At 46.2% G+C, this 23,744-nt stretch overlaps 1 protein-coding gene across 2 annotated transcripts in view; it reads left to right on the top strand.

The window, feature by feature from the left end:
* The window catches only part of COL5A1 (collagen type V alpha 1 chain), a 147,750-nt gene that overhangs the window by 21,623 nt on the left and 102,383 nt on the right, over positions 1–23,744 (top strand). For both annotated transcript variants that reach the window (XM_068656510.1, XM_068656509.1), the window contains exons 2-4: positions 12,834–13,001; positions 18,562–18,775; positions 19,378–19,540. In XM_068656510.1, the coding sequence (XP_068512611.1) occupies positions 12,834–13,001; positions 18,562–18,775; positions 19,378–19,540 (545 nt within the window). The remainder of the gene's footprint in view (positions 1–12,833; positions 13,002–18,561; positions 18,776–19,377; positions 19,541–23,744) is intronic.

The following is a 23,744-nucleotide window of genomic DNA, read 5'->3' as shown; positions in this document are numbered from 1 at the left end:
GTCCCTAAAAACTCAGTTGGCTTAACGTAAAATGTTGTTCCTTTCCCCACTGACAGTAACAAATTCATTTAACCACCTAATCAGGAATAAGATCTGCTGAATGAATATGGGCTGGAAGAGAGAAAAATCATCAGGGGCTAGCAGTGTAAGTGAATTTCTCCTGCCTGCATAGTTACTTTGTGGGCATCAAAGATGTTTTGTGGTGTTTGAGAACTGATGAAACTTTTGGCTCTGGGTTCATGGTTTAAAAAAAAAAAAAAAGCTTTAGAAACCTTTTTCATCAAGTGAAGCAGAGTTTTGAAATTTGTCTTCCAGCTATACATTTCTGAGGAGGAAAATCAGATATAGATATAAAGGAAATGCTAACAGTTTATTGATTTAAACATCTGAAAAGAATAATTGGTTTCATATTTGTTTCAAAAATATCTACGTATTCAGTAGTGCTGGAAATAATTCAGTGGGCTCCTTAAAAATTCAATAAGACATTTGAAAATTAAAATTGCTTATGCTCAGTCCCATAAACTCTGCGGACAGCAAAACACCCACAGTGCATGAAAATGAGCTTTTAGCTCTGAAATGTTTGCTGTGGAAGCATCCCGGCTGGGCTACCTGTGCAGGGCGTGGGGCGGTGCCCTGCAGCAAACCCTTGTGTGGTTTTGTTCCCTGTTTAAGTGGTGAGGTGATGCACTGGTGATTTGATGCTGGTTGCCAGCCCCAGCTGTAGCTGCGGTGTTTACCGTGGTGGAAGTAATTGTAATTATGTGGTTGCTTGTGTCAGTGCTCCTGGATGGGCAGTCTGCTTGCTGTGCTAACGGAATTAAAGGGCTGGGCATGGCTACAAGAAGGCTATATAGAGAACATTCCAGAATGGTGGATGTTCCCCCAAATCTTGTCCATTTTGTCTGCTCCCTCCAAGCTGTGTTGATCTGTCTTTGGGGAGCAAGGAGCTGGACTCTGTTCCTGTGGGTCCATCCCAATGTGGACCAAAGCATGGTCCCATTTCTCTTGGTACAGATTCCTGTTTAGAAAGTGTCCAGTGAGCTTTTTCTGACCGTGAAGATCTCAGGAGAGATGTGTTTTTTGCCATTCTGTGCAGATGTAGGCTGCTTATGTTCATCCTGGTTTAACTGCTTGCAGCCACTAGTGTGGGAGAGGAGGGGGAGAAGCCCTGCCCATGGCTTGTGCTGTTCCTAAACTGTCCTGGCAGATCTGCAGCCACCAGGGCTGACTGCAATGTGGATTAGCTGACCATCTCTGTATGATCTTATGCATGGAGGGTGAGACATTGCAGGAGTTGTCTTACTTGGGCTTGGTTTCTAGCTATGTCACGGACCATTGCATGGAGTAGATCCTTTTCCCTGTGCCTATACACCGAGACCTTATAATCCTCATAAGCATCCAGAATACAGATGGGTTGAGGGACAGTTAGCCAACATGAAATAACCCAGAGGGCTACCAAGCATTACTTTAGCAGGAAAACTTTGTATTTGGGGAGTTCTGAGTGAGAAGTCACGCAGAGGGGGGGTCATGGCCTTGATCCACATCTGCCTGACTTTGAACAAGGCAATACCCTTGTTCCTGGTTAACTTCCAGGTAGCTTTGGATGGCAAAGAGAGGAAGCAAGGTGCTCAGTGATGTGCTCTAGCATCCTGGAATGGCTGGGCAGCGCTGGCAGTGTGCTGTGGCAGCTGATGCAGGATCTCACGCCTGCTCTGATGGTGTTACAGCAGCTTTATGTTCTTCTCCCTTCCCATTCTGGGAGGTGAGCATGTCAACTTGTGTTCAGTGCAGGAGTGACCTCTCTGCACTGCACTAAAACTGGTTGCAAACTGTCTGACTTGAACACACTGTTGGATCAGGCCCTAATTGCAGGCTGTAAAGAGCATTAATTAGTTGATCATTACAAAGTACTTTGAAAATGCAAATGTTGTCCAAGTGCCAGAGTGTCTGGCAACAGTTGGGCTCCTTGGAGTGGAGACAAAATGGTGAACTTGCCTTTCCCCTTAAAATACACCTGCCAAGGGGCTTTGCTCCAGAGAGCTGCGCAGAGCCCTCCCTGCTGAGCCCTGGGCAGTGCAGGGAAGTCAGTGTCTGTCCCCTAAGCCCCAGCCAGAAAATGATCACTGAGAAAAGCAGGAAAGTTTTTTCTTAAAACCTTCTTTTGCCTCAGGTGAGACCTGCAGCCTGGCTGGGTTGTCCTGGGCTGTGCAGAATGGTTATGGTGGAGTGTGACTTGGGTCCCCAGGGGATGCTGATGTCCCCAGCCCCTGAAGCATCTTATTCTGCACATGTGGTCCTGTGCTGACACAGAGCTCGTGCTCGTTGGGACAGCTTGGTGTGGGAGGCATGCTGCCTGCAGCCCTCCTGCTGTGGAGCTGGGCTGTGTGCTCCCACAATCAGGTGCCTGCTGGTTCTTCCTTGTTTCCTGCAGAAAAGCACAAGGTGCTGGGCAGCTGGGGACATCTCTATCAGTATTTCTGCCCACCCTCAACCCAGAAAAGCTCAGTGCTGTGCCTGTGGAGCTGATTTCCAAAAGGCTGTGATGAGGCTGTGCTCAGGTAGGTGACAGCCGCTTCGAGGTGACTTCTCTCTGGTATGTCTGCACGTGTGGTGGTCCAGAGCCTTGTGAGGATCTAAGTGTTTTCCTTTTTTTCTTTTTTTCTTTTTTTTTGAATAAAGAAACCGGGGAATTTCTGGGGGGTGAAAAGAAGGATGTGGGCTCATCTGCACCGAACTTGCATCCATTCATGGTTGGCATTGAGAAACTGCTCCTAAAACTGAGCTCTCGGGCCTCCCCGTTAATCATTTGGAAGATGAAGTCGTGTCCCATCACAGTTCCCATTTGCAGATCTGCTGAGTGCCTGCTTATGGCCCTAATAATGCAGCTCTAACAACTCCGAGAGCTCGAGTCTGCCCGCTGTTACTGCGTGTAAAGGGCAAGGCTCTTGCCAGTAACCAAAATCCTGCTGGAAAGCTTCCCGAGATGTCACTGTGACCCAGAAACACTGGAGGGAAGCGGTGGGGAAGGGGAGAGCTTCCCCTTGCCCTGGGGAGCGGGGCTGGGCCTGACAGGGCCGTGGGCAGGCCGGAATGCGCGGCATCCACAGCCCAGGCGTGCGAGCAGAGGCCGGGATGGCGAGGCCGGTGATTCACCTCCTTCCCTTGGCCCTGCTGTCAGGACAGGCCCGTAAAAAGGCTTGGACACTGAACAGTGGTGCTGGGCCCTGACATGGCCCCGGGGTGGGGGCGGCTGGGCTCGTCCTGGTGCTCTGCCTTAAAAGGGTTGGTGATTTTTTGTTTTGAGTAGTTTGCTTCAGCGGCCTCCTCTTTGGGGACATATAGTTTAAAAAATAAATAAAAAATAAATAAAATGTAAATCCTAGTGATTTCTGCAGAGATTAGTGGAAGCTGGGATTGGGATTGTATGTGCTGGCTTGGTGCCCCACGGGGCTGCCCTTCTGGGGAGGCCACCACCGCCTTTCTCCTGTGCTCCTCTTTTCCCAGGATGTGTGGGAATTGGGATCAGCAGCTCCTCAGAGGGGGCAGAAATCCCTCCTGTAGGATTTTTCCTTGATGTGCTGTCAGCATGCAACAGCAGCCGCCCCCAGCATCCCCATGATGGGTATCACTGGGCTGGATGGGTATCACTACTGCTGGTGGTGCTGGGCTCCCAGGAATTGCCCTGGCCAGAGCTTCCCCTGTCAGGAGATGGCTTGTCAGCATCCCAGACTCCTTCAGTACCCTTCGTGCTTCAGATCCCTCTGCTCATGAGGCCAACCCTACAAAGCTGTGTTTTTTCTTCCTCTAGAGCAGAATCTGAAATCCTTCGTTCTTCAAAATGAATGGGATATTTGCTCCTCATCTTGAATGGGGCTGGGAGTTTCCCTGAAGTCTTAAATGCTCGCCTGTTTGCTCTGAATTGTCCTGAGGTTCTCTGCGTGGCATTTGCAGTGGAGATTATTTGCGTGGTTTAATTATATTCTGTGGAGGGAAGGCCTGCTCTTTGCTGCTGGCAGCTAACACCACAGCTTTGTTAGAAACCCAAATGATTGATTTTTTTAAAAAAAATGATTTATGCTGAAAGGAACAAAGATTATTTGATCCTCGGGTTTTAATGTAGTCTTGCAGAGCTGCTCTGATATCGGTTCTGGGTTTCTTTCTATCCCTTTTGGGATTATGCATATGATCTTTTGAATCTGGTTCTGTATAATGGTTTCCTTTGTTCACAGTTGGGACTACTTGGGCCTTTAAAAAACCCCATAAGGGGACGACATGAGTCATTGGTGAAATATTCAGTTATCTAGAGCAATGTGAATTGACAGATTTGTTGCAGCTATTGGATCTGAGCTGATGTGTACCAGATGAGGATCTGACCCTGGACGTAGTCAGCATTTTTTGCTGTAGCGCGCCCCTTCCTAGGGAACGAACTTCCAGAGCTTCAATCCTGCAGTTCAGACTCCCTGATTATCCTTCTTAAAATGCCTTTCCTTTGTCCAAATGTCATTTTGTTTTATTGGGCTGCTGGCATGCTGAAGAATTCAAGGGGCTACTAATTCAATCCAAAGGGTGCTTGAACAATGGCAACTGGAGCTTAAGGTTATTTTTTTTTGTTGTCTTAGCCTCTGCCATCTTGTTTGGATAGTTAATTATCTGAGGGCTGGAGCCCAAGTCCAACAGTGGTGAAAAGCATATAGATAAGGAGCAAAAATTGTTGAAATCCTGCAGGCACGAAGCGGATGTTGCGAAGTGAAGCAGCTTCGTTCTCATCTGCATTCAGCTGTCTGGTATAGATATCAGTACAGGAGCATTTACCTTTTGGTGCTTGAATCATTCCTGCTATAATCATGGATATTTAAACTTCTAGGCAGGGGCTTGGGAACAAGAGAAACCCTGAACATGGTGGAACAGGCACCTATCCCCCTGAGCAGGTCTGGCTTTGGTGCTGCTGCTCCCTGTGCCTGTAAGGGTAGCCCCTTGGCTTGGGCTAGGAAATAATTAAGTGTTTTAGTGCTAACAAACAATTTTGGAAAAGCGCTGGGCGGGGGGAAAAGCGAAACTGGTGAAGATGGAAAACAAAGGGTTTGTTTGTATTTTTCTCCAGCTGGCTTCCACGCTGGGCAGCAAGGTGCCCAGCGTGCTGCTCTGGTGGGAGCTCTGGTGCTGAGGTTCAGCTCCCTCAGAGGGACCTGGACCTTGGCTGGGTTTCCTGGGTCAGGATTAAAGCACACTGCTGCTGGGTCACAGCGGGCTCTTCCTGTCCCTGGTCGCTCCAGCGATGCTGTGCCAGCAGCTCCGACCTCTCACAGCTCAGGGACTTTTTGGGCTTCTGTTGGAAATTACTTTTTCTTTTTAAAAATAAGCTGTAATCTCCTCTATCTCTTCCCAGGAGGGCATTTTTACTGTGTGTTCAGACAGCCCTGCAGAGTCCTCCTTCCCTGTTTGAGAAGATAAGTGAGACACTGGTGCTCTGCTTGATGCTGTTTGTGCAGGATATATTGACTCTATTAACTGGGGGAAATTCGGTAATAATGTCACACTTGTCATCTGAGTACCTGTAAATCCTTATAAATTGTCTCGTAATCTCAAAACACAGATGCTGGTGATTTTCTAGCTTAAAGACGACAAAAATGAGATGGGAATATGAAGGCATGGGTTCTCTGGCTTTGCTAAAGCCAGGGAGCCGAGTATCCATCCACCCTGTGTCCATCACGTCACCTAGCACTAATGGCTCAGCCAACGCTGTACAGGTGAACCAGTGACTTGTCTGGGTCCAGGAGCTGGATTTGACCATGCTCAGGGCTGTATTCTGCTCTTGGTGTTGGTGGTGAGAACCCAGGGGCAACGCTTACATCTCTGAATTTGTACAAGATAAAGGAGGCAACCTAAGGTAGCTGGTTAATCCTGGACAGTTGTGGGCAGGGGAACTGCAGTGCATCTCTTCCATTTTTCCAGTAAAACTGTTCCTCCTTTTCTTTAGGATTCAAGGTAATCTTCAAGGAGACACTTTTCTGAAATAATCCTTATTCACCTTGTTTGCTGTCACTACTTGCTGAGGGCTGAGATAGCCTGTTCATATGGGAAGGCTTCCCTTCCTAGGAAGCCTGGTTCTTTAGTGATGACACTTGGGTACGGATGCCCAGACTGGGTTCTGTATTAAATGCTAAAGCTGCAGAGGGCACCTGGAGTGAGTTGGGAACAGAAATGCTTATTCATTCTTCACCTTGTGATCTCAGATCTTTGGCAATAATTGCACGTAAGCTGTAGTATGACTAAGTGCTGTGTCATGAAGTCCTGAAAGTCTTTGGATGCCCTTCAACTGTTATGAAACCAGATATAGAAGAACGGTTCTTCACTGTTACAGGGTGGTGACCTCTTGTCCAGACACTCAAACATTGCAGCTCTTACACGAATGCAAAAATACATGGCCTGTGCACAAAAAAAGAGTATATTTCACGAGTTTCAGGATACAGGTGGGGATATCTTCACTTTGAAGGGTATTACATGGTAAAGAGTTGGAGAAAGGGGGATTTTCTTAGCTCCTAAACTCTAGAAACATAGTGAAGATGCTGAAGACATGTAAGATGTTAGATATCACTGAATAAGCTCCATAAGTACCCCAAGTATTAAGTGAAAGGGGAAGGCTTTCTTAAACCTAGTTTTGGGCACAGCTGGGTGTGTGGCAGCTTGCTGTATGCATACTGCACTGTACAGTACTAAACTGCTGCTAAAGCCCCTTTCAACTTCTCCATTGAGGTCTTTTGCAAAAGCAAATGTATTTTCAGCAATGCCATATTTTTCTATAGCATCCCCTGCAGCTTTACTAGAAAATGCATAGAGACCTGTGAAAAGAAGTGGTTGTTGATTTAGGAGCTAGCTTACAAGGGGTAAACTGGGTGCTGCAGGTACAGCACGGGTTGCAATGACATGGTATATGATTCTTGTGCCAGGTGTGCCCTGTTGTAAACTTGCATTTGAGATGCAGTGTTGCAGCACTGCAGCTTGCTGGGATTTGCATGAGGGATCTCAATACCTGGTGGAGTTCTCTTGCTTTCTATCTGAAGGTCTCTGTTGCTGGAGTCATGTTATAGCTTTATTTTAACAAATGATCCTGAGTGGTAGCTGGAAAAGCTTGAACATCACACTGGAAAAACTAGAAGGCAACTTACAAGATTTATAAAATTTCCTATATGTAATTAAAAGGCCACTTTAAATAAAAAGGACTTATCCTCCTTTATATACTTGGAAAAAAAAAAAAAAAAAAAAAAAAAAAAAACATTTAGACTTTATAATTTAGTGGAATCCATTTCATGCTCTTGTCAACCACCTTTTTTTTTCTTCTGCCCAGTGCCTGTTGGTGCTGCTCAGCGTGGCAGGGCAGGAGAAGCTGCAGCTGAGTGCCCCCTGTGAAGCAGGGAGGCCGTGGATAATGCCTATCACCAGTGCTGCCAGGCTGCAATATCTTCACTCTTCAGTTTTAAATACTACAGATTTCCTTGGGGATTTACTTAAATGCCTTGAAAAATGATGGGGGAGAATTGTTTCAAGGCTTGTTATTTGTAATTTGGTAATCCTTCAGACACCGGAATTGCAGATACCCCCAGGTAATATATAAGCTACTCATGTATCCTGACACTTGGTAAAATGGTTTGGGGCCCGTTCAGGAGCATTGCTTCAGGTGTTGTTATTATTATTACAGGCATAAATATGGCTTAGATTAATGACTTCTGGCGAAGGCTGCATCTGCTCAGATTTTCAGAGTGGTTTCTAGAAGCTGCAAGTTGATCTTGCAGCACCATTTCCATGGGTTGTTTTCTTTGGAGGCAGGATATAATGTCTTATTTTCCTGGTGATCCATCGTGCTTTCAAGAACATTAAGCTGGCGAACTACCAAGTGAGTGGTGAAAGGAGAGGAGCAGGGAACCAGTGCAGTGTGTGCTTCTCTGGGCTGGCACCTCTTTGCTCTTGTAGGAGTGAAGAAATAGTGAGGAATTTAGCTTCTGCAGGTGAGAAAGGAACAAAGTGCCTTGGCCAGAAAATGTTATTTTAGGAGGGTTTGGGTTTGGTATCAAGCCTGCTGGAAAAAACAGCCCAGTTTCAGAAGAGCTTACTGTAGTTCAGTCAATGTGGTGGAATCAGATCTGACTGCTTGTTCCATTTGGGATGAATCCCTTTGGAGATCCTGTCCTCAGGGAATTTCCTTCCCTTTCTTTTCCGTAGGCCCAATGGGCTCTGGCTTAGCTTGGGTATTGTGCCATGCAGGCAGAAAGGCTATGGGAAAGGCTGTTCTCCCCAAAAACTTCATCAAAGGTGTCTACAGAGAATGTATGGGAAGCTTCCAGCAAGAGTAGGTAGCTCCTTTATTCTGGGATAGAGCAGGCAGTAGCCATGAGGCCTGAACCTGATTGCAATCTTATTCTTACTAGGATCTTTGTTAAACTTGCTAAATTAAACTGTTTAACCTTTGTGTAACCACTATGTGGTGCATGGAAAGTCTTTAACTGGTCTTCAGTGAAGTGTCTAAAAGTCTGGTTCTCCACCTCTCTGCTCTATGCAAGTGTAATGGCATTAAATAATCCTTGTTTATTGTTGTATGTGTCCTGAAGGCTCGGTATGGTTTAAGACCTCTTCCCCTCTTGTAATTTAATTTAAATAACAGGAAAAAGTGAGAATGAACATCCCAGTCGTGTTAGGAATGGGGCTTGCCCATGGTCACAAGTGCTCGGTGCACTGCAGCGTGCACCTTCAGATGTCAGGGATGCTCTGGCTTCCTTGACTTGATTCAAGACTTCTGCCCTGCTTCTGTGTCACACAGCTGAGCCTGACCAGTTTGTTTGGCTGCATTTGAGTGTGGCAGGACCGAGCTGGAGCCTGTGTGCAGCCTGAAGCCAGTGGGTTTATTTCAGTGACTGCTACTTGATTTGCCTCCTTGTGATGTGTGAGAGGAGAAAGGCAGCTGGCCACTGCCGCCCGGAGGGTGGAGATAAAGCTAAAACCTGCAGCCTCTAGCCCAGGTTTTAACAGGTAATTAAAAAATTAGGAACCTAATTAACACAGATTGGTTTTGTGGTTAAAGCTCTTGTTAGACATGGAGGAATTACGGATTTAATTCCAGCTTTTCCCACTTGCGGGCTCAATGTGCCATTCATCTCAGCTCTGTTAAAGGTGGGGAGTGGTGCTCTGTCTCATTCAAGGGCTTCCCACTACTGGAGGCAGGCTTTTGGGGCAGCCTCTGGCCCAAGCTAGCTCTGATTTTGGTCTGATTTTACCTATTTATGTTTTGCTTCTTTGCCTACTGGGTTTATTGCCATCCTCTGGTGCAGCAGGGACGGAGCTGCTGGTCTCCTCGGGCAGCCCTGTGCATCTCAAGCAAAAGAATGACCCAGTGTGTAATGTTGCATAGTAATGTTATTCATAAAATAGCAAAAAAAAAAAAAAAAAAAAAAAAAAAAAAAGAGGAGCTTTCATATAGCAACAACTAATTCAGCTCTTGGATGCGGGCCAAGCCCGGTGCAAGCTTGTAAGAAATACCCTGCAGGGCCTGGCCGTGGTCAGGCTGGTCTCTGTCCTTCTGTGGCTTCCGTCGCAGCTCCTAACAGGAGATTGCTGGGTTTAAATTTGGCTGAAAAAAATGAAGGGGAAATAAACTGGTTAACTGGGCATGAATAAGAGCTGCTCCTGTGTGAATTGCATCTTTCTAGAAAGAGCTGGAGGCTTTCATGCTGCTTAAATCCTACTCAAATCCCACTCAGACCGGAGCTCTTAGTGCTGGAGCGTGCAGCAAAGGGTCCAAGCTGGCTCCTCAGCTCCGTAGGAGTAAGCAGAGGTGATGCTCGTGCACGTCTCTAACAGAAGCTTTCCTCTCCTGCTGTTCACCTGTGCAGTCTGCAGTCTGTTTCCTACTCTGAGTGGTGCCCACGCTGTTGTTTTACTTTAATTTCTTGTGTTGAGCTAATCCATCACAGTTAGAGGCGTAGAGGATCTTCAAAACGAAGATGAATTGCACGTTGTGTTTGGAGATGGAGAGCAGCAGAGGCTGGCAGGCAGATGCTTGAACCATCCTGCACAGGGTGCTGGGTGAGGGCGGTCGGAGGGCTGTGAGCAGGGGCTGAAGAGCAGAGCCTGCAACCTGCTGGTGGCTGCTGGACGAGCTCCAGCTCTGAACTCACTGCCTTGCTGCGACTGCTGCAGGAACTTTTAGCAAGCAGCAGCCTTCTGACTTGAAAGTGGTATAATTCAGTTAATGCACAGAGCTGGCAAAATCTGTTTGTTTTTTTTTGTCTTTGTGCTGCACTTCCCCTCCATGCACTGCACAGCTGCAGCAAGCAGCGCTTACCCCATCCAGCACTGCACACTAATGCAAGATGCCCACAACTGGCTCTAGTGCTCTGGGGCTGCTTTGCTGGGAGTGTTCGCCCAATTCTGGTCACCCCAGCAGATGGGATTTTAGGAGATGGGATTTTGGGTGGTGGTTTCTTCTGCGGCAGTTTCTGTTCCTGCAGCCAGCTCGGCCCCGCTGCGGGACGGCTGCGTGCAGCACTGCAAGCGAGGCTCCAAATCCCCTGCAGCCTGCGCCTGGGGAGCGCGGCTGATGTCAGGAGTCTGGAATTTGCATCCCCTCCCCCTGCCTCACTGCCTTTTTCCCCTCTTCTCTGTAAATAAATTTTGGAGGCAGCTCGGTTCTGGCTGAGCTGAATCTCCCGGAGCAGAGGGAGGGAGCTGGAAACAGAGCTGGACTTACACTATAATCATTTTTGTTGCTTATAGGCAGCTGGGGCTGTGAGTACGTAGGAATTTCTGCATGAAATAAAGCATGGTTAAAGGCAGTGGGAAGATCCAAGCTGCAAAGACTGCTTAGACAAATGTCATCCATATTCTGTCTAACAAGAATGAGAAATGAGGAAACATCACAGCTGTATGCTTCTTGGCCCCGACTCTCTCAGCTGGTTTATTATCTGCTGTGTTGACTTGGATTTGCCATATGTTTGCAATCTCTCATTGAGGACCCAATTTCTCAGGATTGTGGAAACTTTTTAAAGCTGCCTAACAATGTACGTGAGTTTTCCATGCAAATATTAGGCAGATCTTCTTGGTAACCAAAACTTTTTTTTTTTGTAAAAGATCTGTTCCTATTTCTTTCCAGTGTTGGCCTTTTTATGTTCAATGCTAATGTATATATCATAGTCTATCCCTGTGGATGAAGGCAGTGGTGTCTGGCACAGACTTCTGGAAGACCCTTTTGCAAACCCTCTATTAGCAGCTGGTAATGAGCTTTGCACCCTTGGCTATCAGTGTGGCGAGATGTCCCGGGACACAGATGGAAGCTGGGGCAGCCAGCCCAGGGCTTGTCTGGGCTATTGCAAGCATCAGAGCACCTGATGAGGAACATCACTAAGATAAATAATGGATTGTGTGGCAAAAGAACACAGCTGTGATGTATTGTCCAGGCAAGGCTAAATGAAGCTGTTGTGCAGGCGCTGGCTTTGGGCACTGCCAGGGGTTTGCTGAGTTGGCTGGTTTGTCTTCCTGACAGCGCTTCGCTGCAAGTATCGGGTCGAAACTCAAAACAATTTATTTTTAAGCGTTTAAAGTCGGATCTGGTTACTCCACTTCTGGTGATGCCATCTCTTCTGACATGAGCAAGACCAGATTAGGAAACTAATGAGATGGCTCACGCTATTTAATTGCTGCTGGAGAGACCGAACTGCCTGGAGGTGACAGCCCTGGCCCTGCTGGCACGGGAGCACGGGGTGTGAGCAGCTCTGTTAGCTTTTAACTGGAGGTTTTTGCTGCTGCACACCTCAGTAAGGATGGGAGCCTGATGGGATGTGGTCATGGTGGGCTGCAGTGGCTGTGCTGTGCCCTGGCAAGTTCCTGGCAGAGGTGACAGCACGAGGCCACAAACCAGGATAAGCTTTTTCTTTTTTGCAAGCTGGGGAGTAACTGCTTTTTTTTTTTTTTTTCCTGTAAAGCTTGTGTTTTGTTGGCAAGTGCAACTGCACTCATGTGCATTGCTGGTTGTGGGATTTCATAGGGGAATACCTGCCGAAGGGGGGAATTATTTGATAGCCCTCATCTGGGCTTGGGTGCAGTTGCAGGGCAGGCACTCGGCTGCTGGTGGTGGAGTTGTGCTGTGTTCCTGCCCCAAATCTGCTTGCTTTGCCCTGGGCAGGTTAGATGCTGTGCACAAAACCCTCCGAGGGTGTGAATCAGCCTGCAGGCAGCAGGAACCACCTGAGCACTGAAACATCACTCTGGTGTGGCTCTCTGACATAGCTCACTTGTAACCTGAAGCATGGCTGTGGGTTTACGTGATACTCTAGCTGCTGTGCATCACCATGCCCTTGTTTTGCATGGTACAAGCGTGTAAGCCTTAAGGATACTTGCTCTCACGTTTTTTTGTGTATCAACCAATTTAAGAATGGAAACATTTGCATCAGCAAATTTCTGGCAACTTCCTGATTTAAAGCCTTTCCCTGAGATCATGAATTTCCTCTGTGATACTTTATCTTCGTGGATGTGCTTGTGTGATGGGGATTGGGCAAAGACATCCAGAAAATATATAACTACTCCAGCTAATAAGATAGTATATTCTCCCTTCTCCCCTAGTGCAGACAACTGATCAACTGTTCTCTGCGTTGAATTAGTGTCTTTGACCAACAATACAGCATCCTGGCTTTGAAGCTGATATTAACATTGTATTTGCAGATGTATTGAAAACTTCTGTCATCTGTTATTTAAGGGGTGGAATGATTTGTGATGTAGGCTAATGATTTGGATGTGAAGTGCCAGTCCTGTTGCCTGTTAATTCTTGTTTTCTTTTTTCTTTTTTGCAGCTGAACCTGCAGACCTCTTGAAGGTCCTAGATTTTCATAATTTACCTGATGGTATAACAAAAACAACAGGGTTTTGCACAAGCAGAAGATCTTCAAAAGAAGCAGATGTTGCTTATAGAGTAACAAAAGATGCTCAGCTTAGTGCACCGACAAAGCAGCTGTATCCTGGTGAGTATGCAGCTTTTTTTTTTTTTTGTTGTTGTTATATGGAAATACCTGATCCTTTTCTTAGTGTTTCTCCAGGCACATACAGGGCCTGGTTCCTTCATTTTTTGTGCATGTATGCTCCCTTGGCAGGGAGTGACTGCTATTTTGGGAGAATGTAAGCTTTCAACCATCAAATAACACCAGAGTAAGTTCTTTTGTTGATGCATTTGAATATGGGGGCAGGTTTCACCGAGGGAGATGTGGCCGCTGCCTACATCTGTTCCTTCCTATATTAGAAACTTTCTACTGTCTCATTATCACACAGTGGCATCCAGCTGGGGAGAGAGACTTGGAAGACACGAAGGAATGCAGACCGTGTTTTGCTCTGTTTGTAGAGTGCCAAGCACAGTAGGGTCTTATTCTGCGGCTGTGGTGTCTCATAACACAAATAATCACCATATAAAAGTAATAGACTGCCCCCACAAGAACAGATGTCCCAAGAAAAGTTGTTCGAAGGAAATTGGAGGTTCATTAGAGCAAGCCACAGAGATGCAGGAGTTTGCAACGCCATTGGAGGCCATGTGGGCTAAGGACTGTTCTGCTTGTTGCTTGGGATGTGCTGGAGACTTAATTTTTCAAGCCAAGGGTGATTAATGTGAAATGTGGTTTTAAGACTGGACATATCAGCAGACATGGAGAATTACTCACTGCATGAGATCTTCAGTCTCAAACACATGGCCACCATGGAATCTCTCCTTCCAGGAGTGCTGCTGTATCTCCATGGTATAAAAATAAGGGTGCAGGTGCTGAGAGCAGGTGTTGGAGGGCTTCCTAGGTTCAGTGGGGAACATGCCTTTGAAGGTTTAGCAACAAGGCACAAAGATGTTCCTCATTTGTGAAGCAGCGGATGACTGAAGCAGAGCAGACAGACACATGCACACGCTCCTTTGGTGTTTAAGAGAATTAATGGTACAAAATCCATTAGCTAAATCAGAGGTAATGTGGCATGCCACTACTAATGTTTTTTAATTAACGTGCTGCATCTATCAGAGCCAGGCTGTCGGTGGCCTAAATGAGGACTCTAAGGCTGGACTGCAAATGCGTTTGCAGCCTCTAGTTGTGTATCTCCATCACTGCATGCATTATCGCTGAGGTTATTTTCAGACTTCATTATTGGCTTGTTTTGACAGTAAGCAGGTGAATTATATTCTGTGGTGAGCAGGAGTGCACCGTTCACCCTTCCAGCATCTTTTGTTTAAGATCTGAGAGCCTGACACAAAGAGGAGGGTGGCATGGAGCTAGGTGTGGTGTGCCTGGGCTGCGGGCTGACAGCTCGTGGCAGGGTCAGCACTAGTGGAGGAGCTGCTCATTTTTGTATCAAGCCCTGTTTTAGTGTCTGCTACATCTATCACGTGCCTGATGGCACCCCTCGGCCAGGTTGTGCCTTTGTCCCAGAGGAACACCCCATGGATATGGATGGGGAGCAGTCATCCTAGGGATGGGGCTGCAAGGGCCCTGCAGCAGCCCCTGTGTCAGTGATCTTGTCCCAAGGCAGGATCAGCTCAATGTAACCAGCACGCGTGTGCCTGCTGTCGTGCACTCTGGATCTGGAAGCATTCCCAGGCTTGGCCTGATGTGTTCAAGCTCAGAGCTGCTTGAAGAATCTCTTCCAGTTCAGAGTATACAACCAGAGCTGGCTTAAGAGCTTTTCAGTGGCTGTAGCCGTGAAATCTGGTCTAAGGGCCTTTGTGGTGTGGAAAGCAGCAACAATGGTGACCCCAGAATAATAAAAAAAAAAAAAAAAAAAGCAAGGCTGGAGTCTCTTGGCTAATAACAGCCAAGACAGTGTGCTGCCACCTCAGACAGGTTGACCCAGGAGCACGCAGAACTGAACTGGGGTCAAAGAACCCTGCTGTAGGAGATGCTCTTGCTTTTGACCCACCTTAATACTTGTACATCCTCTTCGAGTTCTTGGCTTGCACCTATGGTCTTTCATGGGTGAGAAGATCTGGATGGTGTTTCTGTGGTGTCATCAAGCAACTTTTCAGTCAATTCACCTGGACAACTGGAGTAGCTGGAGTAGCTCTGTCCCTATTGAGTCTTCCAAAACATTCTGCCCTGCTGCTTGACAGGAGGTAGGAAGGGAAGAGCAGAGGGAAGAAGCACTGGTGCTTTCCATCAAATCCACAGAGGCTTTTTCAGCACATCTCTAACTAGATGTGACTGTAGCTCACCACCACCAAATGAGTGAGAGGGGAGGTAAAGACAAAGTAATTGTAGGGCAGTGTATTGGGGACATGTGGTTTTAGTACCCCACATTAACAGGTGGGATGGCTGTACGATAACTTACCCTCTCTGCTATCAAGCACCCTAGGCAAATGTACACTGTACACAATATTTTGTGCTAATTAGAAGCTGGTGTTTTTCTAAGATGGTAATTTTATTGGCTTTGCATTCTACTTCTGCAGCCGCAGCCAACAAAGCAAGATATATCTATATATATAAAGCCTGTCTGTTTTTCAAACCCACAAGAGTGAGAAAATCTGCTGAGATGCTCTTTGTCCTTGCTCTCTAAGTTCTGCCTCCCAGCAAAACTGTGCTCTTCCAGCAGAGGCAAGAAAGGCAAAATTTCAGTGGCAGCCAGCAAAATGTCATGTGCATTCCTTCAGCAAATTCTGTATTCTCTGCACTGCCTGTGGGTGTCTGCATATACATTCTGTATGTATTTAAGGGCTCAGGAATCTCTATTATAGCTTGGACAGTTATCTCTGAAGAAAAGGAGCCATTCCAAAATTGGAAGCTTTCTCAGATGAATAAAAGGGCCAGAACTTGGTGACACTGAAGAGTTGTTTTCCTTTGAGAAGTGGCTATGGAAATGACACCGTCTTGCAGAGCAGATCTGTGTTGTGTTTGTATTGGGAGCTGGATCAGCTCACTGTTCTTGCTCAGTTTTATTGCACAGCAAAAACTTTCCTGCCCTTCCCTTTACGCACCCTCCTGCAAAGCAGCATAATGAATTTAAAAGGACTTGGCCATGGGGTAAAGAAGCACTGAGCCAAATTCAGCATTGGTGTGGTGCTGTTAAGTAAAGAGGTGGATGCACAGCATCTCAGAACAAGCTTGCTTAAAATGGGTTGAAAACAAAGGCTTAATCCCAAACCCATTGTTGGGAGTGACTCCCCTGTCTTTAAGGGGATTTGGGCCAGTTTCCACGTGCTTCATATGTTCATTGTCATGTATATGTCCTTGTGTATGAGGATTTGTTTTCATACGTTGTTCAATAGCCTGGGTCACTTCTGTGACAGTGAAGGCATTGTTATTTTGCCAGGACAGCAGAGCAGTAACAGTAATGTCAGCTATAATTCATCCGTTATGGTTATTTGGGTTGAGAAACTCACGTCACCATGGAGACATCTTAATAATAATGAAAAAAATTAAAAGCAGCTTTTTAATGAGTTGGCAGCTTGTTCAAGTTGAAAGGTACTGTATTGTGGATTCATAATGAAATTTTGGACATGAACTATTCTACATAAAAGGCCCAAAACTGTAGCCTGTAATTAGAACCAGGAAGGCGTATGGTCTTGATTCAGTGCTACAGGAGGATTTGTATACAGCAGGAGGGAGATAAAGCTCAGCTCATCCTATGGGAGGCACGAAAATCAGATGCCTGCCTTTGCCAAATATCTGGCCCTTTGTCCTAGGGGGGAAATCAGGCTATAATCACAGTACTTAATTATTGACAGAGTCCTCCATTCAGAATATGCTTTATGCTTCTTTCCAAATGCTATTTAACGAGGGTGAGGGATGTTAACTGGGTGTAAATGCAGCGTCTCCATAGGCATCCACAGGTGCCCTGTTCGGGTGCTGGTTGCAGTGCTGTCTGTAGCAGTGCTTGTTAGCAGAGCCTGCTGCTCAGCGGGCTTTCTCCTGCCTCCTCCACTGCCCTGCTCTGTCATCCTGTGCTGGAAAGCTTAATGCATTTAAAGCACCAGTTAATAAAGTTTGAGCAACTCCCAGGCAGAAGAGGGTGATTTGTGAACTTCCTAGCTTTGCTGTGGTCAGAGAAACTCATGCCCTGGGTCCTGTACTCATGGCAAAATCCCCTAGGCAGCTCTGGGATGCCACCTAAGAAAAGCCTATGGGGCAGAGGAAACCTATTTGAAGCTTTTGGGCATTGAGCTTGACATTTTTTTATAGTTTATATGGCTGCAGATCTGTAGTTTAAAAAATGTGTTGCTCCTTTCCCCGTGTGCTGCCAGCTGCCACATGTGTAGATGGTCACAGCACACACACCACGCTGCCTGTGGTTGGGCCACCCCACTTTGCTCTGCTGTGCCTTGCTGTAAGATTTCCCAAGCAGATACCCAGTGGTACAATGCACTCCTTGTTTTTGAAAGTCTGGACCTTGGAGGAGAAATACCCCGCAAGTCTCAAGCTGCTGAAATGCAGCATGTGAGCAGGTTATGCCCTGTAGGTACCCTCATTTCCAACAGGTCCTGTCTCCGGTAATAATTTGATCAAGGAAGATCCTTTAGCAATGCTCCTGGTATTATTAAAGACCTGTTTTGGATGTGCGTCCAGGCTTTTTGGTTTTTAATGCTTCTGCATGAATGGCAGAAAAAAAAAATAGTAAAACCCAAGGAGCTGTATCCTGAACAGAGCGTGACTTAGTGATCTTCATGTCAGTGCAAAACTGTGCAAACCTTGCAAAAATAGAGATGGGTCTGCTTTCCTGAGTGGAGAGAAAGCTAGGAAAGTTGTTAGCTGCTTAATATGCAGACAAAATAGCATCTTCTACTGTTTGCCAGACTTAGCAGATATTTTTTCCTGTACCAACCCTGTAAGCCAAAGCCACAGAATGCTCTGTTCTGGTCTAAAAGAGATGAAACCCGATGCAATTCCCATACTCCCTTACACACAGTATTGAAGGGATTTATTTGCCTGGCATGGAATGCTTCATTTCCTCTGTCCTCTGGACATATTAAGTTAATTTGGAGATTGTGTGATAAATGAAATAAAGAAAGGTTTTGCCTTTTCTCCTAAATGCTCCAGGATACACAAAGGAAGGGTTTGGTGCAAATAGATTCAAACCAACAGCTCTTTTAGAACCTCTGCTTTCTCAGCATCATGTTCCCATCCCAGAGCAGTAGATTCCTCACTTGTGCTTTGTTCGAAAGTTCAAATGTGGTGTGACTTTTATATCTGTGACATATTGCAATAAGGACTGGAAAAAGGCTTTCTGGTCATTAATGGGAAGATCCCCAGCGATGCCCAGGTCTGTCTGGATGCTCAATATGCCTTTAGGGTAGGGAGCCCTTGAGAGGCACTGCCCTGCTTTGGCTTTGCTTGTGCAATCTACTTTGGGTTGCAGCATGTCCTAGCCTTGTATCAGTAGGCTTTGGAGGAAAAGATGGATCTTCAGCTGGCAATTAAATGCTTCCCAACATACATTTTTAGGGTGCACACATCTGGAGGGGTAAACAGTAATCGGTGTTCTCCCCATAGGTCATTAGACAGCACTGTTTCTGTAGGGTTTTGTTTTCAAAGAAACCTGACTAACCTCTCTGCTTTTCCACTCCAGCTTCCCCATTCCCAGAGGACTTCTCCATTCTAACCACTGTAAAAGCGAAGAAAGGAGGTCAGTCCTTCTTGATCTCAATTTACAATGAGCAAGGGATCCAGCAAATTGGTGTGGAGATGGGTAGATCTCCTGTATTCCTGTATGAAGACCATACAGGAAAGCCAGGCCCAGAAGACTATCCTCTCTTTAGAGGCATTAACCTAGCAGATGGCAAGTAAGTGAAATTTTGTGCACAAAGGGGAAAAACAGTACATTGTTTATATCAATACCAGCATGCGTTGAACATGATGTAAAATAGGGGTCATACATAATGTATGTAGGCAGCTTTGACTGCTGCTAAAAGTCCTCTTCCTGAGCTGTACCCTTTGGCAAATAAACACTGCATAAAAAAAAGGGTGAATCACATACTAGTCTGTGCAGACTGTCTGGTGTTCATAGGGACACGAGCACTGATTGGTACAAAGGGCACTAAGAATCACTTGGTCAAGAAAAAAACACATTAAGTCCCTTGCAGGACCTGAGGAGGGTGGAAGAGGGAAGTTAGCAAGTTATTAGGGTGGTTCCCCTGCCTCTAGGTGAAGCAAGAAAAGGTGTTCTGCCTGATTTGGAGGGTGAAAATGAAACATCTGCCAGCACTGTCACTTCTATTTCAAATAAGTCTAGGGTCTGCCCAAGGCTGATTTTCATCAGTTTTCAGGCAATAGCTGTCTTGAAGGCTTCCAGGAACATTTTATGAAGGATTCATTGTTACTACAATTGTTGGCTTGTTCTCGGAAGTCCGAGGCTCTGTTTAACATCTGTGAATTGTTTTTGTAGGTGGCACAGAGTAGCTATCAGTGTGCAGAAGAAAAATGTCACTTTGATATTGGACTGTAAAAAGAAAATAACCAAGTTCTTGGACCGAAGTGACCATCCCATCATTGACGTCAATGGCATCATTGTATTTGGAACGAGGATATTAGATGAGGAAGTCTTTGAGGTAAGTCAAGACAACGAGCAGCTCTGGCAGCATTCCACAGAGCTGATGAGGAGGGCTCTGGCTGGGGGACTTGCAGCTCATTTTTTGGGGCTTGTCTTGGATTTTTGCATAGAAGAACTCTGTAATTTGTTACTTAAACTTTAAAGACTTCATTCTGACTAGGCAAATGCTTTCTGCACTATTTAGTGGGCTGCATAACTGTTGGAGTTAACTCCCCTGGTTCTCTGGTTTCACACCCTTGCTGGGGTTTTAGACCAGCCCCTACACGAACCTTGTAGGTCTGTGCCTCTTGTCTCTCAGCTTGGTTAGCATGGGAAGGGCTCCAACTTTGGGAAGTGACAGGATTTCATTCATCCCTGTGTTACAATTTAAATCATACTTGAAGGGCAGTGAACAGATGAAGGCATCTCCCTTACAACTCGTGGTACTCTGTGGGGTTCTCAGAACTTGCTCTTTTCCTGTGCCCTGGTCATTGATTCTTGGGTTCTTGCACCGTGACATGAGTCTCCTTGACAGATTCTTTGGCAGCCCTGTCACCTCCCACACAGTGCCTGCTTTTTCAAAAGCAAACCAAAATCGTGATGGGCGGAATGTTCCCATGAGCTCTTGTGATTTAAGCAAAGAGATAGAGAATTATTTATAGACCAAGTACATATGGTAGAAGAGCTTTTCCTGTAGCTCAACAGATAGCTTAATATATGCATTTCACTAGCAATTTCAACTTCTGTGGTCTGCTGTACTTCTGAGGCTTTTGTGTACAATAATCTTGTCCCTGATCTTGCTTGCAAGCTAGAATTGCTTCCCCGAAATCAGCGCCAGTGCAATGGAGTGTAAATGAAGACCTATTGACTTCTCTATCTCTTTATTTATTGCGTTTGCACGGAGGAAGTGCTGTATCTCATGGGCCTCCTAACCCAGTACAGGGATGGGGAACATCTATCAGTGGTGGATAATTAGGGCTGTAGCGAAGCCAGCCTTTGTCTGCACTTCTCTGTCACTGGGAAGGAAAGTTCCAGTCTGTTTAACGTTACCAACATCTGGGAGCTGGCGCGCTGTAAACACAGCAAGAATGCATGGACTAAGCACCGCTGCCAAAATCCCAGTTAGAAAGTTCGAACTGGATTTCGAAATTGCATTAATAGACATTCCCTGGGAAGTCTAACAATTAAAATGGAAAGTAAAAGCTGGGTTTAGTGGGCACTGGAGCATATCTTGCAAGTATTGGATATTCTGTGGAAAACTGAGCAATTGCATTTGTTGCTGTGTTTTAAATGAAGTCATTATGTAAAGTGATGAGCTTTTCTGAGCAATTTTTCTGAACCATTGGACCTAGGGATCTAGTAGATCTCCTTAAAGAAATTGTTGCATCCAAACTGAATATGGAAACTAATTTAGGCTACTTCATTTTGCTGCCACTTGGTGAGCACAGTCTTCTGCTTTATAGAGAACAAAGCCTCCTGGCCTTGTTGGAAATAATTTATCTAGGAGTATAAGCTCAGGGGACTTGTGAAACCTCTTAGATCCTGGGAGGTGGCATAAAATAGAGCAATTGTTCCCCTGCACTGGAGGCTGTTGCCTTGTCGTCAGCTCTGGGTACAAAACACAGCTCCGAGATCATTGCAGGCACTTCCTGAGAAACTCACTGTGGTTATTCTACCAGAACTCGACAATTAACAAGTTTTTTTTCCTACAGCTTTCTCCTGCGTGTTGTAAACTATCAGTACATTTTTTTTAAAAAAGCAACCTCTTCCGTTCTGGTACTTATCCTCTTCTCTTTTGTCGTTCTCATCAAACAAAGAGGGTTTTCAACATACACTCTCATGCACACTAATCAAGATACCAGCAGCTTTAAACCGAATGTAATTAATAGGTTTCATGAAGGCAGTGGACTATATCCTAATTTCCTTCATATCTCGGCAACTTAATTTCCTTTAGCCCCTCCTTTCTTTTCTGCAATCTGCAAGCCTAAGCAGAAAAAGCCTAAGCAGAAACTGTGTAGAGCAAATTGTGGCTGAGGACGATGGGGAAGGTGTCAGCAGTGGGATTTCCAGGCACACGCAGCTCTCCCACAGTCAGTCCAGGAGCTATGCCCTGTGAACCTCAGCTAGTTAACGTGGTGATGATAAGTTTTGAAATTTTCTGTGGCCATGGAGCTGCCTGGGTGTTGCGTGCCTGTCCCTGCTGCTGGGAGCTCCTCCAGCCCTGTTAACTGTGGGTGAGATGGGAGGCAGCGGCCGCGGGGGCTTAGGTTTTGTCTCAGCTGGGATCAACAAGATCCCTAAGTAGGGGGAATTCCCACCCTCCTTGCTTGGACTCTCATCAGGATTGGAACTAAATACAACCCCAAACACTTTTTGTTTTGAAAGTCAGAATTATTTAAACTCCATGTCTAGCTGGGGTCACAGGGAAGCGGCTCTGCTGCATTTGTAGCTTGGGCGCACAGACGGTGACTTCTCTGCTCGTGCCCTGCTGCAGAAAAAGCCCAGCAGGAAAAGTTCGAGGAGTTTCAAAATATTTCTCTAGCGCGACATTCTTCCAGTGGAAAAACGACTTCCTCTCATTAAAATTCAATTAGCTGGGAGGCTGTGTGGATCTCTGTGCGGCTCTGGGAACGCCGGGTCGGTTTGAAGAGGGGCCAAGCCGAGAGCCTAGGTTGTACAAGTTGAGTTTTGTGCTGAGCTCTTGTTCGGAACACGAGTTTACAAATGTCAGGACAAGCTCGGGCAGCGGCGGCTGGCTTCAAGCTGTGGCTGAGAGGACGCCGTTGTGAGGCAGCAAAGGGCCTTTTGCAGAGCACGAGAGAGAAAAGACCAGCCCGTGGTGCAAGACAAACACTTTTCTCTCCGCCTGCAGGCTGTGGTAAGCAGAGTTCCTGCGGCTACAGCAACATTGGGAGGAAGGCAGAAGGCATGTGAAAGCATCTCATTTTTAGAGGGAATGACCGTTTCTTTTGCAGCGTTTACGCATTAGGAAGCAATTTCTAGCAGTCTATTTGTTACGCAGAGAAATAAAAGGAGAATGAAGGTTGGGAAGGGGACTTGCCCAGAAGGCTGAGCACTAAAGTCAGGGGGAACTTTGCAAAGAAATCAACCCTGAGATGTGCTGGGTGGTGGCTCCCTGCTCTTCTTTTAAGAGGTCATCAACCACAGCTGCAGCTTTTTGGGATGCTTTGTGGGCTCCCATGGGAGGCACTTGTGACTGCTCCATGCACAACTCATTGCTGGGTTCAGGCAGTGCCAGGGGTCTTGCTGAGCCTCACTCCTCTCCTAGCAGGTTGAGCAACGTGGCTTGAATATTGCCCACCTCAATGCAGAGCCTGTCGAGGCTTTGTGTTTAGTAAAAGCAGTGTACAGCCCCCTTAACCCCCCCCAAGCACTGTGTGGGACAGCATCTCCCTGGGGGCTGGCTCTTCCAGCCAGCCGTGGTGGTGGTGGTCCTGGGGAAAAAGCAGCTCAGACAGCTCTTGCCTGCAGAAATCATTCTGGTTTCGCAGGCGTGGGTTGAAACACAGTTCAGGTCCTGGCTCAGGAAGGTCGCTGGTGCTGTGTTTGTCCCAGAAATGGCTGTTAGAGCAGTGAAGAAAGAAATCCCATAACCCGCAGCTGGAGGGTCTTTATGAATGGAAAGTGCTGCATAACGTCTGGAGCGGGTACACATCCCGTCTGTGCTGGGTGAGGTGAACTTAACCCCTCTGCGATGCTGTTCTGGAGCATCTTGGTAATCCCCCAGAATAATCCCCCAGAAGCTTGGTTTGTGCAACAGCATGAGGCCCGGCCCTGTTTTACTGCTCAGCCTTCCTCTGTAGACCCCGCACTTCACAGCGACGGGCTGATGAACAAAAAGAAATTTGTCTAGACTGTGCCGAAGTCCCAAATGTGCATTATTGTCCATATTTCTGCTGGAAGCTCCGGATTTGTGTTTTTCCAGATCTGCAGGAAGAAAGCTGTGTGAGGCTGCAGTGCCTAGGAAAAAAAAAAAAAAAAACTGTACAGCACCTAGCTGGCAGAGCTGGAATTGGCATTGTTTAAAACTGTGCTGCAAATACAGATACTTTTTTTTCTAAAAAAAAAAAAAAAGTAAAATTGATGAGGATGCCCTTGCAATAACTGAGGACATTTCATGTTGATTATTCTTGCTTCAGCTGTTTCAAAAATTTATAGGGCTGTTCCACCAGCTAAGTGGCATTTTGACCCTCTAAAAGCAA

This window comes from Anas acuta, chromosome 20 (genome assembly GCF_963932015.1).
Source record: "Anas acuta chromosome 20, bAnaAcu1.1, whole genome shotgun sequence".
NCBI lineage: Eukaryota > Metazoa > Chordata > Aves > Anseriformes > Anatidae > Anas > Anas acuta.
The sequence above is the reverse complement of the archived record's forward strand: the minus strand, read 5'-3'. Positions and strand labels throughout refer to the sequence as shown.